The sequence below is a fragment of the Megalobrama amblycephala genome, linkage group LG11 (assembly GCF_018812025.1).
Source record: "Megalobrama amblycephala isolate DHTTF-2021 linkage group LG11, ASM1881202v1, whole genome shotgun sequence".
Taxonomy (NCBI): domain Eukaryota; kingdom Metazoa; phylum Chordata; class Actinopteri; order Cypriniformes; family Xenocyprididae; genus Megalobrama; species Megalobrama amblycephala.
This window is the reverse complement of record NC_063054.1, coordinates 21,809,461-21,823,683: the sequence shown is the minus strand read 5'-3', so window position 1 is coordinate 21,823,683 and position 14,223 is coordinate 21,809,461. Positions and strand designations below refer to the sequence as shown.

Here is a 14,223-nt window from a genome sequence, read left to right as displayed (position 1 = left end):
TTAATCTCATACAGGATGCGTGTGGTTGAGCTTATTAAAACACTTAGCAAATTCGGTTAAGTCAAGTCTGACGTCACGCGGCAGCGCTTCCGGCTCCAAACGCTCTATCTCATACCACAAGAAAAACAACAAACGGTGCTAATATACACACACAATGTGGTGTAATACTACTAAAAAAAATTATAATCATAACCAAAATTCCAGATGGCCAGACAGTGATTCATCTTTTATAAATCGTTAAAATATTAACATCTGTGACGCTGTGAGCACAGAGACCGTTGTGTAGACTGTAAGCATTTAAAATGTTTAACTTTTTAAAATGTTTGAAGTTTAATATGAATAAATAGCGCTCATAAACAACCGTCGATGGTATTCTCAAGTGAAACGAGTTGAGGCTTGGACCCAGAAATGGCGTTCCTTACGTCATGACGTAACAAGCGGATAGCTTCAGTTTACCGGTGTTCAGTAACTTTTCAGTTTCAGCTCAAATGCAACACTCAACATTATTGACTATGATTGGGTTATCTGAGGCAGTCATATTTCTTTTAGATGTTTCATTTTGAAAAACATTGATAGTATTAATAATCTACCAATGTTATTTTTCTCCTCATATTTTGTCAACAATGTTTAAATTTAATGACAATTAATGATTAAAATCGTTTCTCATCATGGCTTCGTGCAGGGATGTCTGGAATCATTTGATAAAGTAGATGAAAATACAGTTACGTGCCAGATGAGCAGCGCCAATCTGCCATATACATATTTTTCTAATGAGAACACTAGAATGTTGTGAATTCTTTGTGCTTTAGTTCCCCGTGTTTCAGCGCGTTGTTACAGGAAGAGCGCATCCACAAGGGGAGTTACACATTTAGACAAAGCAAATAACTTAGTTCAAGTTCACTTGTGCAGATACAAGTTGTAATGTTACGTTTATGTTGTGTATTAGGGTATCTGATTAATCTCATATAGGATGTGCAGGTTTCAGTTTACTGGTGTTCATTCACTCTTCAACTTCACCTCATGCAGCTATTTATTTTTTTCTCAAAAACAATGATGCATAATTGATAATCTAGCAGTGTTATATTTCTATTTTCATATATGGATATACATATTGTCATTTTTATTTGTCAACAAATTTTCATAACAGTGTTTTAATTAAAATGTTTTCATTGTAGCTATCAGTACTTGAAATGAAAAATTTTAACTGTACTGTATTTCTCAAGTTAGCAACACCTAGACATTAATCCTAATCTACAAGCACTGCTGTTCAAAAGTTTGGGGTCAGTAAGATTTTAATGTTTTTGAAAGAAGTCTCAAATGCTCAACAGGTTTGCCTCTAATTGATTAAACATTTTGTTGCAATTTAAAATAACGGTTTTCTAATTGAATATATACCTTTTTTTTAAAGTGTTTTTTATTCCTCTGATGGCAAATCTGAATTTTTTGTGTCACATGATCCTTCAGACATCATTAATATTCTGATCTGGTGCTAAATAAACATTTCCTATTATTATCAATGTTGAAAACAGCTGTGCTATTTAATATTTTTGTTTTTAAGATTTTTTTAAGGAATATAAACATCAAAAGAACAGCATTTTATTTGTAGTATAAATCTTCAAAAAGTAATGATATGGTGACTTCATGTATAACATTATTTTAAGTCTTGCTGTCATAGCTCAGGATTGGGAATCGAAACTAACAATGACTCACATTGACACATACATCATTGTAGTCATGTTGTAAAAAAAATAAAATAAAAAAAAATAAAAAAAAAATACTACCATGTTTCAGTGCCAGTAAAGTCAGTATGATGAAATTCAGAAATAATGCAGTCATGAAATTTAACACTTAGTTACCTAGATCTCCCTGCTTCAGATCAATTTGGATGCAAAAAAAAAAAAAAAAAAAAAAAAAGGATAGAATAATGGGGATATAAAGAGCACCATTTTACATCCTTTCTGCATTTGTAATGCTTGAAATAGTTCCGATAGTATTCAATTTCTATTTTTGATTTTGTAAAAACTCTTTTATATAATTCTCAACTAATTCAACTTAAGACTTTGCAAACGGTTTGGTTACACAAAGCATTTGCTTGTTCTCTCTTGTCTGTGATTAATCTTATATCAGAGTCCAACTATAAACAAAAAGTGCAAACACACACACCTCGCACACACACCTCCTAATCAAACAGTCCTCTCTTTACTAGAGTTAGAACCATGTTTGAAATACCCGTCCCTTCATCTTTACTGTTGGTACCTTTGGCACGATGTCGTTGAAGACGGACAGCCGGTCGGCTGGTTGGAGTGGATCCGTCATATTCCTCTTCATTGGCCTGCGAAACCAGCCGTTTCATCCTCAGCAAGCGAGGGCCCGTCTCCCTCGGCCAAACTCCCCCCGCGTCCGTCGCCGGCAGTCCGCCGTCCCCGGAGATGACCGTGGGAACGAGGCTCTTGAGGAATTCCATGTTTGCACAGTGACACTTTCACTCCAGGCGCCTGTGCGGGTGCACAGTGACGGCCCTGCCGCCCACCATCACCTCTGAGAAATCAGGCCGCCTGTGACTGGACAGACGACTGTAGAACGTCTCCACCCAGGCAAAACCACAGCTTGTCAAACTCTGACTTCACTGCAGGTTCCTCTTTGTCATGTCAGTTAAAACCAAGTGTCTACATACACAGCCACCCAGATGAAGTGCATATGATCTCTTGTCGTGATGCAGAAGCTGTTGGTGGTAGATCCAAGACGACAAAACCTGGAATGAGGTACAAGCGAGCACCTGTAGAACCAGCCGCTGTGTTCTTCAACCTGCCCGTACTCCACATGCCACAGGCCAGCTGTGAGTACTTCTCAAAAACGAAACCCAAAGTTCACTTGAGCTTTTACACAGCGAGAGACCAACCTTACTACCTGTCTGTTCATGCAGGATAGACTGAACACTTTGATGTGATGATAGTAGGTGGAGCCATTCAACTAGAGTGCATTATCTGGGCGGAGCCAGGACGTGTCCAACAGGAGATAACGCAGGCCTGGGAAAGCGGCCAATCAAAACACAGCAGCTACCAACCACGCCCAGACATCTCTCCTTTCTTAAGGAAGGGAGGGAGGAAGACTCATCCGTCTGTGATGGCGAGGGAGTGCATAACAAAAAATGAGAAGGCGTGGCATCTTCAGCGTGCTGCTGTGCTCTGATAAGTTTTATCCGGTTTTAAACCTTTTAGAGCTGCTCTTCACACCCCCTTCTCTCACACACACACATGCACTATCTATAACTTCCCTTACATATTTCCCTTAAAAAAAAAAAAGGATAAAAAAAAAATAGCTCAGAAGGCATGCTGTCAAACAGACAAAGTGTCTCACACCCACGCACACTGACTGCTGGTTTCACTTCCAGTTTGCAGCAGGGCAGTGGGTGAACTAGTTTATGTGGCATGTTTGATCTGCTTGACGGCTCACCGATACATGCGTATATAACTTCACTTTGATAAAAACACAAACATGCTAATATAAAGACTATTTGGACAAATAAAGTGCATATTGGAAAAGTATGCATTGATTCAAAGAATTATTCAAGATACAAGAGTTTTCTTCTTGGCTGGACAAATGTAAGGAGTCCGGAGGTAAATCAATGGAAATGTTCATGTTGGGAGGCATTTTGCATATGGCAGGCCTTTGTGCTGACTCACTGTAACATATTCAAATGAGCAGGCTGCTTTTGCTGACAATGGACGTCGTAATAATGACACTAACTCTTACTGTTTGAACCGCCATTCAATACACTGACAGCACCACTGACATTATAACAGTCTTTTGGAAGAGCTTGGCGTTGTGGGAGATCCTGATATGTAAAAAGAATGATAGTTTGACTAACTTTTAAAATTATCAGATAATAACACACACCATCATTGTCATGAAATATTTTAAAGTACATTAAAACAAAAAACATTTTAAATTCTAGTATTTCACAGTATTGTTTTATGTATTTTTGATCAAATAAATGCAGCCTAGGTCAGAATAAGAGATTTTTATCAAAAACATTAAAAAAATAAAAAAATAAAAAAATCTTACTGACCCCAAACATTTGTGTTATATTATATCATATGTGAAGTACAATTAAGCCCTAGTCAAAATAAACAACAATTCTCAAAATGCAAAACATCTACAGTGCCACCTGGAGGGTAGAGAGGAGCTCCAGGAGGAGGAAATGACCTCAGCAGCAGCATACAGAAAGTTCTCTGTTCCTACTGTGGCCTAATATAACCTCATTCGTTCATAAGACTCATTGCTCACATAGACAGAACCAAAAAAAAACTGTGCACAAATGATTCTCAGGAAACGCTCACACCCTTAAGCTCCGTGTGAACATGTCAAGCAAACCATGTAATGTTTCAGTTCCTTAAATGTGCGAGCAGACAAAACAAATGCACACAGATTGTTATTAGTGGCCCAAAATAGTCTCTTAATCTCTATGTTAGTGTTGTCAATGTTTCTGGCAAAAACACCTTTTGATATTTAGTGACCAACAAATTAACAGTTACATAACCTTTAAGTAGCATGCGAATGAGAAGAATAAGTTCAGACTGATCCAAGTCTGTGTGTGTGTGTGTGTGTGTGTGTGTGTGTGTGTGTGTGTGTGTGTGTGTGTGTGTGTGTGTGTGTGTGTGTGTGTGTGTGTGTGTGTGTGTGTGTGTGTGTGTGTGTGTGTGTGTGTGTGTGTGTGTGTGTGTCCATACTTCAGATCTCTTTACAAGTCTGCCCTCTAGGGGAGGCCGAACGCAATATTGGAAAAACTCAGTACAGGGTGGCACAATTATTTTTTTATTTTTTTTACGCATTCCATTTATACAAGCTTTGGCAATATTGTATAATTTACAGTCATGCCAATAAAACAATAATTCTTGACTTGAAAAATTGAATTGAAATTTAAAGAGATGTATATCATTTTGTGAGAAAGAGAAGAAACACTGGTTCTACTTTGCATGTCTCTTCAAACCACAAAATAAAAACCCAAGGCTACTTCACAATGGAATATTTCTTCAACTACAAGCACTTTAATCTCCCAAGGGCTTATTTTTAAGATATAAATCTTAAAATGAATCTTAAAATATAATAATCTATCATAACATTTTAAAAATAATGATAATCTAAAAAAAGAGTGAAATATTTACTTTTTTTGATGAATTAATAATTACCGTGCTCAGCATAAATGAGTGCACCCCCTTTGAAAAGTAACATTTTAAACAATATTTCAATGAACACAAAAAAAAGTCCAAAATGTTGACAAGACCAAGTTTAATATAACATCTGTTTAACTTATAACATGAAAGAAAGGTTAATAATATAACTTAGAGAACAAAATTTTCAGTTTTACTCAAATTAGGGTGATAGCAAAGCTAAATTTTAGACAACTAATGTCTAATTTAACAAGAATTCAACCACAGGTGAGTCTAATTATTCATTACACAGGTGTCCAGCAGACAGTTGACTATAAAAGGGTGTTTAAACACCTTCCATTTCATGCTGTCAGCAATGGCACCACATGGAAGAGAAATCTCACAAGACCTGATAAAGAAAATAATTTAATTTATTTACACCAGAAAGGTGAAGGCTACAAGAGGGTCAGCAAAGCTTTATTTATCAGTCAGAATACTGTAGCAAAAGTGGAACAAAAATGTTAAAAAGATGGAACTGCAACCATCTCACAGAGACGTCCAGGTCATCCACGGAAGTTAACACCTCAACAGGAGCGTCTTCTAATGAGAAGGGTTGAAGAAAATTGGCATACAAGTTCACTGCAGTTACCTAAAGAAGCAGAAAGCCAAACTGGGGTGACTATTTCCCGTGACACAACACAGCGTACACTGCAGAGGACTGGCATGCATGGGTGCAGTCCACGAGAGAAGCCTCTCCTAAAGCCCAGGCACAAAAAAGCCTGCCTAGAGTTTGCCAGGGCCCATGCTGACAAAGATGAAGACTACTGGGACTCTATACTCTGGAGTGATGAGACCAAGATAAATGTTTTTGGAACTGATGGCTTCAAAACTGTACGGCGTCACAAAGGTGAGGAATACAAAGAAAAATGCATGGTGCCTACAGTGAAACATGGTGGTGGAAGTGTCCTTATGTGGGGCTACATGAGTACTGCTGGTGTCGGGGAGCTGCATTTCATTGATGGCATCATGAATTCACAGATGTACTGCTCTATACTGAAAGAGAAGATGCTACCATCACTCCGTGCCCTTGGTCGTCGTGCACCTTTTCCAACATGACAATGACCCTAAACACACATCTAAGGCCACTGTTGGATTTCTGAAGAAGAACAGGGTGAAAGTGATTCAGTGGCTCCTGATCTGAACCCAATCAAACACCTATGGGGAATTCTGAAGAGATAAGTTGAGCATCACTCTCCATCCAGCATCCAGTCTCTGAAAGAGGGCATTCTTGAAGAATGGAAAAAGATAGATGTTGCAAAATGTCGCCAACTTGTTCATTCCATGCCTAGAAGAATTGGTGCTGTTATTAAAAATCATGGAGGTCATACAAAGTACTAGATGTAGTTTTTGTTGTGGGGTGTACTCATTTTTGCATCACCCTAATTTGAGTAAAACTGAAAAATGTGTAATCTAAATTATATTATTAACATTACTTTCATGTTATAAGTTAAACAGATGTTATATTAAACTTAGTCTTGTCAACATTTTGGAAATTGTTTTTGTGTTCATTGAGATATTGTTAAAAATGTTACTTTTCAAAGGGGGTGTACTCATTTACGCTGAGTACTGTATATAACTTTGTTGAAATATGAGATGCTTTGAGATGAGATGTTGGCCAAAAATCAAGTAAAAATGTGTACAAAATATTCCTATTGCACATTATTTCCTAGTCAAGCTACAGTATGCAAAAAGTGTGAAAATTATTTATTTGTGTGTATTTAAATGAGTGAGAATGCTTTTAAACATGATACTAACAGCAAAAATGTGAAAGTGTGTTAAAAAAAATCTGATGAAAATGTTCATGGCTTTCAAAAGAAATAAAATTCTGTGATGTATATATTTACACACTGCTTGATACTGTAGACAAACTAAATAAAATAGTGATAGTATGAAACAACCAATTTGGTCTATAAACAGGGAAGCGTAGCTGTAGAAAACAGGACATAAACCAAACAGGTGACGACACAGCCGTTCTTAAACAGTGATGTGGGAGAATCAGATTTTTCTGGAAAGTTACTAACTCACTCATTACTTCATAACACGCCTCCCTGTCACTGACACAACACAAAACCCATATCTGATAGCCCTAAAACGCTGCCAACCTTGATGATGAAACAACACAAAGAAGGACCTTTCACCGTAACACTGAACTAAACTCAAGGTCCTGTTTGCATGAAACACTATGTCAAAGGTCTATGTGTGCATTATAAAGTTAAATAAAAACAAGTTCAAACAGAGTTGCCTACATTAACAGTGATGATATTCTGAAGAAGACCCAGTCCCAAATGGAGCAAGATACCATTAACTGATAAAGTTCAAACATTATTAAAGGGCAACTATTATGCAAAATTCACTTTTACATGGTGTTTGACCATAAATGTGTGTTGGCAGTGTGTGAGCAAAACCACCCTAGAATGAGAAAAATCCACCCAGTGTTTTTTTTACAATCTCAATAATTCATAAGCACTGTCTCAGAACGCCCTGTTCTAAGATTGCTCTCACTGTGACGTAGAATTGCGCTAAGCCCCACCCACGTGGTTTGATTGACAATCTGGTTTTGGCATAGACCCCAACCTCGGTGATCTGTCAACCATCCTCCATTGTTTCAACGACAGCCGGTAATGTCTCCTAAGAAACGTAAGTGTTCTGTTGTGGGATGTAATAATGAACATAGTAGTTTTCACTTACTTCCGACATCAGAGCCACTGAAAACGCAGTGGATGGATTTTATTTACGAAGGAAAGGCGCCACTCAAAATTCCAAAATACGTTTATGTTTGCGCGAATCATTTTTTGACTGACTGTTTTGAGAACGAGGGTCAATTCAAAGCAGGTCTTGCTTCAAAGTTAATCCTCAAGCGTGGATCGTTGCCTATTGTTCGCGATCCAACGTCACCTCCAGAAGAAGTAAGTGTATTTAATGTTTTTTGAGCAAATAGTCATTTCAGTCGATGTCAGCCAATTCAATAACAAATGCGTCTAAAGTTGTTGTCGTCGTCGTAGAATGTCTGTGTATATAATTTAAACCTTGTTTGTATAGTGTGTATCCACACGTATATATATTTTTTTTTAAAGATATTGTATTAAAAACTGTGTATGTTTACTTAGCAAACGTTATCACAGTATTTGTGTTTGTAGTTTCAAAAAAATGCGCGAACGTTATCAAAGTGTGTGTGTGTGTGTTGCACATCCATAATTGCAAAGGGGACGCGATTAAAACTCTACAAGTACATAAATGTATCAAATAACCATTCAGAGACGTCCTGCTCCATTCTCAATTGTGTTTCTTCTGCCGGAGTCTCTTCATCATCTGGGTCTGATTCCGGTTCAAACATGTACGGCTGCATGCCATTCAAAACAGCGGGTCTCTCACTCTCAGCCATTCTGCTTCTATCGACTGTTTATTGCCATAGGTATGCAAGTTACGCCCTCATCCAAAGGCAGGGCAGGGATATGCAGCTCATTTATATTTAAGGTGGTACACACCAAAACAGCTCTTTTTAAAACAGGCCCCAAAAATGACATTTTCAAATGGTTATAATAAATTAACTGTGGGGTATTTTGTGCTGAAACTTCACAAATACATTCTGGGGACACCCAAGACCAATATTACATCTTGTAAAAAGGGGCATAATAGGTGCCCTTTAAAGACAAGTGAACAGTCAGTAAAAAATAAAAACAAATACACTAATTACAAGCATAGATAAATACAATATTACAATAACAAAGTTACAAATAAAGTAAGTTCTAGGTACAGAAATGTAATAAAATGTAAAATAAAATAACACTATAGTTTTCACTGTATAAGTTATAGATTTATCTTTGTTAAAGCTGTGTTTTGTTGTTTGATTAACATTAATGGCATAGACAGCAGCAGTTATTTATAGGCTGCTGTCACTTTAAAGGGTTAGTTCACCAAAAATGAAAATTCTGTCATTAATTACACACTTTCATGTCATTCCAAACCCGTAAGACTTTTATCCATCTTCGGAACACAAATTAAGATCTTTTTAATGAAATCTTAGATCTCTCTGTAACTCCATTGAAAGCTCATGCAACTACCACTTTCAAGCCTCAGAAAGGTAGTAAAGATATAATTCAAATAATCTAGGGCAGTCTTTAATGATTATTTTGGTAATCAAGTAATCAGTTGATTATTTATTTATTTTTTTAATTTAATACATCGTGCAGCCTTAGAAAATGGTCTAATAATGCGATTCATGGATTCTCGTTCATGAAATACACAACTTCCAGTATTTTGCTGGTTACTTGACAGGGGTAAATTACAAATCGAGAATTTTTTTAAATCGATTACTCAAATTGAAATCAAGGAATCGTGACAATTTGTGACTCCAGTGGTTTAACCTCAATATTATGAACCAACGCAAGTAGTTTGCACAAAAAAAACAACAAAAAAAACAACCTTTTTATTTACAAAATATTAATTTCCAACATGCATTCACGCAACAACATCTGCTCTCATGTCACCACAATTGTAACCACAACATGCATGCGTCATGATGCTCTCGTGAATGTGCGCTGGAGATCAATATTTATAAAAAAAAAAATAAAAATAAAAAAAGTGGTAATTTTTTTTTTTTTTTTTTGGTGCAAAAAAGCACTCACGTCTCTTCATAAAATTGAGGTTAAACCACTGGAGTCACATGGATTACTTTTATGATGTCTTTACTACCTTTCTGGGGCTTGAAAGTGGTAGTTTCGTAGACTGTCAATGGAGGGACATGCTCTCAGATTTCATTAAAAAGATCTTTATTTGTGCTCCGAAGATGAACTAAAATTTTACAGGTTTGAAATTACATGTGGGTGAGTAATTAAATGACAGAATTTTCACTTTTGGGTGAACTAACCCTTTAAGACCTGATGCACGGATCCAATACAATGATACACATCTCCTTCTTAACTGTTAATGTACACTTAAGACATAATTGACGGCGTTTACGAGAATACTTGCTGAGACAGGTATTTTGCCATAATTTTGTGTGTATGCGTTTTTTCAAGCGCAGAAATGCGAAAGAGGAATCAATTTGGTTTGAATCACGCAAAAGAAATTGTAAAAGAGACGTTTTTTTTATTTTAGCAACAGCCCCTCATCACTGTATGCATTCAATATAGAATTCTTTAAAACATTTTCATTCATTGTAGTGAAGAAGAAATTAACACTCTCCCTGTTTTTGTTTCTTTTGGGATTCGGATGTAGATGCAAACTTCAGTCAAATTGATGTTGGCCTGTTTTAACTGAAAACATGAATCATCAAGGACAATCATTCTAGAGTTGAGGATGAAGTCTATTTTATGACAAAGTTGTAATTGTAGTCAGAAGCTCTTTAGTCAGGTCTATAAATATATAAGAGTCTCATAGAAACAGATTTATATTTGTGATGTACTTAAACACTTTACTACTAAAACAAACAGTTGAGAATTTCAAACTTGTGCTGACTGCCTTCTGTACTAGTTAAAACAATTTTGCTTTACTTGAAGAAATGTTGCTTTCTTTACTTATACTGATTGCTTATTTTCAATCCACACTTTAAGTTTGCTTTGCAAAATTAAGGAAATTAGTTTCCAATTTTTTTTTTTTTAATTAAACTGAACATGATAGAATTTACAGTGTACCCATAATTGCACAAATGTCCATGCAGCATAGTGTCAACGTTGAGGAGGATTGTAAAGGCCAATGGCACCATTTGGGACAGAGAAGACAACAGGGGACAGGATATTAAAGAGAGAAGTGAAAATATGAGCTGATGAATATGGGTCACCTATCAATAAACGATCTGAAGCCACTGTGTGCTGGTGACCCAAATCTGATCAAGAAAACATACACACTAAAGTACACCAGAGAATTATGACTAAGCTGAAAAGAGAGGGCAGTGGTTGACAGTAAAGTTACGGTCACATTTACTGCTGCTCTGCACAATTTCCCAGGTGTAAGAAAGCAAGACCGGATGTGACAAAATATGATGAATGTTACAGGAATAATGACAAATGAAATATACATCCAAAGCAATTCTGCTGGCTACTATGCAATACTAAATAAGTGCTCTCCAAAACTCCTTTTTTTCATGGATCATCATCATTTTATAAAATTGTAATGTTATACAAAACTGGCTGAGCAGACACTGCCAGAATGAGCATCTTGTCCTTAGTCAGGTTAGACGCCATATTGAATTTGACACAGAGGAAAACAAGGCTGTGAGGAATAGACTTCTTTCTAAAGGCATACACTGTAAAAAGTTCCCAGATCACATGTACTTTTCAAAACTGTTTTATAAGGTTTCTGTCTGCTCAAAATCTAGGGCTGCCACAGTAAATCGATGCATCACAAATCGAGAAATGCTTCTGGATCGATTCTGAGATTTTCTGAATGCATCGCAATTCTCTCTCGAAACGATACTGAGCTTAATTTTTAACAGCAGTTGGCACTGCGTGCTTTAGAAACAGCCGTACTCTGCTTGCTTCTAATTCCTTACACACACACCACTTGAAACTTCTATAAAATAATCATTCATAAAGATAGAAAAGGTAGAAGCTTTTTACATTAATTTTGCGTCATGAAAGCATTCTGAGGTGCAAGTACATTCTCAGATTCAGCCGAACGCACAAGCGCTCTTCAGCGCTCTTCTTTGAGAGCATTGGAGTGTACGGTTAAAATCTAGCCTAGAGGGCCATCTGCTGTTAACCCTCTGGAGTCTGAGGCTGTTTTGGGGCCTTAAAGAAGTTTTGATATGCCCTGACATTTGTGCTTTTTTCAGTTGTTCATAAACATATTAATGGAAAAGGTGTCATTACACTGTATTCAGCACAAACTAGGCTACCATAAAATGTGAGGAACATGTATGTATGTTTTTGAAGGAATAACGTTTATGCGTAGTTATTGAAAAAACAAAAAACTTAAGTCACTGAAATAAGGCCACAAAACTAGGACCCTATTGGAATTGCTCCATTTATTATTATTATTCTTCCGTCTTCTTCTTCTTCTCCCAAATGAATCACATTTTTGAGGGCCTAATCATGCTCGAAAACCCACCTACAAAATTTCAACAAAGTGCCCCTTCACATACAGGTATGAAATTCAGTAGACACATGTAACAGCCCAATCCCTACAAAAAGAAGTCTCCTGGAGCAAAGTCTGAAAACCAACAGGAAGTCAGATATTTTGAATTTTCTCTGCTAAATTTGTGCACTTTTTGCCATTTCAAGATGTTGCACTTTAACAAACTTCTCCTAGAGCTTTAATCAGATCAACATCATATTAAAGGCCTTTGCGACGTTAAATTGTGAAGATCTAGAGTTTTCACTAAAGGGCTGACAAATTTCGATGTTTCGATTATCCTGCCTACTCGTTAAAACAATATATTGGATTAAATTTTGCAAGACACTTTTTGTCAAGACACACAGTATGCATGGAGGTGTGAATCTTCATGAATAATGCGGTGATTCACACCTGAAAAGACAAAGAGTCGCATAATGACCTGCATAATGAGCCCTTTCAGTCAGGCAGGCTAAGTGAAAAAACCCTCTGTCAGCTGTATTAACATAAATATAATGTCCACTCTTGACAAAAAAAAACATGATTTTGTGATCTCATGCATCCACATATTATTGCACAAAATTTCCTCAAGTGAGGAAAATTTTGTATAGGCCTATTATAGTTTAAATTACAGTACCAGTCAAAAGATTGGACGTATTACTATTATGTTTTTAAAAGAGGTCTCAAATCTCTAACCAAATAATGGTTTTCTATTTTAATATACTTTAAAATATAATGTATTTCTGTGATGCAAAGCATCTGAACATTTATGTTACCTCTATGGCATTTCACATAGGCTATTATATTTGTTATATTATATAGCCTAAATGTTAATGTGCAGTTGACAAACTATACATCATTAAAAAGATCTAAGAATCAAGCTTCACATTTTGACCTCGGTTTTACTCTTATAGTGACCGTAATTTGTTAATAGCCTATGTGTAATAGCCTAAAACAGAGTCTTACCTTTAACAAAACAACATCCATCAGGGTTTTTAACTTAAAAGCATGCACATTTGGAGAAATATTGATGGATTCTCATATGTTTATGTCAATTTTCTATACAGAGGAGTAATATTTATTCTATATTTATTGTCATCACCATGAGCACTGGATACTGTGTTATCAATTCATACTTGCAGCCGGAGGGCGCTCTGTGCACATTTAGTCCACAAATGACTCAGTGAAGAACAGACATAACATGTGACATTCCAGGAACTAACAGAGATCGCTATAATCATGGCTATAACATGCAGATAGACACTTTTGAAGATAATAAATACATGATTGCGATAATGTATACATGTATTGCCTCAGAATTTGCGTCTGAATAGCGCTCGCTCTGTGGGTGAATTAGTATTCACTAAGTTACACTTCATTTTCTGAGAACGATCAGATTGGACTTCGTTCAGAGGGAGACGACAGATCACGCATCATGTTAGTTTTCTTTATTTTGCAAAAACCACAACATTTTGTTCGTTTTGCTCTATCTTCTGCATTTCCGGGTTCGTCAATTCTCTCCTAAGCTTGATCACTGAAGATTGATCACTAAGCTTGATCGTTAACTTAAACAAAGATCAATTATGGGAATTTATGTAAACTGACATCCATAGGTTCCAAAACAAATGGATCACATTAAAAAGTTAACTATTAGGAATTGCTTACATGTTGTCTTTAAATAGATACTCCACCTAAAAATGAAAATTCACTCACCATTTACTCACCCTCATGCTGTCCCAGATGTATATAACTTTCTATCTTCTGTGGAACACAAACAGAGACTTTTAGAAAAATAACCCATCTGAGTCCATATAATGCAAGTGGATGGTCCATCAAAGTGGACGCTTCAAAAACCATGCAAAACTAACATAAGGGTAATACACACAGCCCCAGTTGATGAATTGTCTGAAGTGAAAAAAAATAGATGTGAGAAAAAAAAGAAAAGAAACTATAGCATAAACGC

The 14,223-nt window shown here is 36.4% G+C and overlaps 1 protein-coding gene across 14 annotated transcripts in view; it reads right to left on the bottom strand.

Moving 5' to 3' along the window:
• Positions 1-14,223, bottom strand: part of fryl (furry homolog, like) — a 120,139-nt gene that overhangs the window by 88,493 nt on the left and 17,423 nt on the right. For 2 of the 14 annotated variants that reach the window (XM_048206703.1, XM_048206700.1), the window contains one exon: positions 13,974-14,021. The exons of 2 other annotated variants lie outside the window; for them this stretch is intronic. Coding sequence is in view for 8 of the 12 variants with exons in the window: in XM_048206695.1 (XP_048062652.1) it covers positions 2,257-2,464 (208 nt within the window). In the remaining 4 variants the exon portion in view is untranslated. Of the gene's footprint in view, positions 1-2,256; positions 3,163-13,973; positions 14,022-14,223 lie in introns of those variants that run through there. 10 more of the 14 variants (XM_048206704.1, XM_048206701.1, XM_048206689.1 and 7 more) reach the window with 7 other exon arrangements.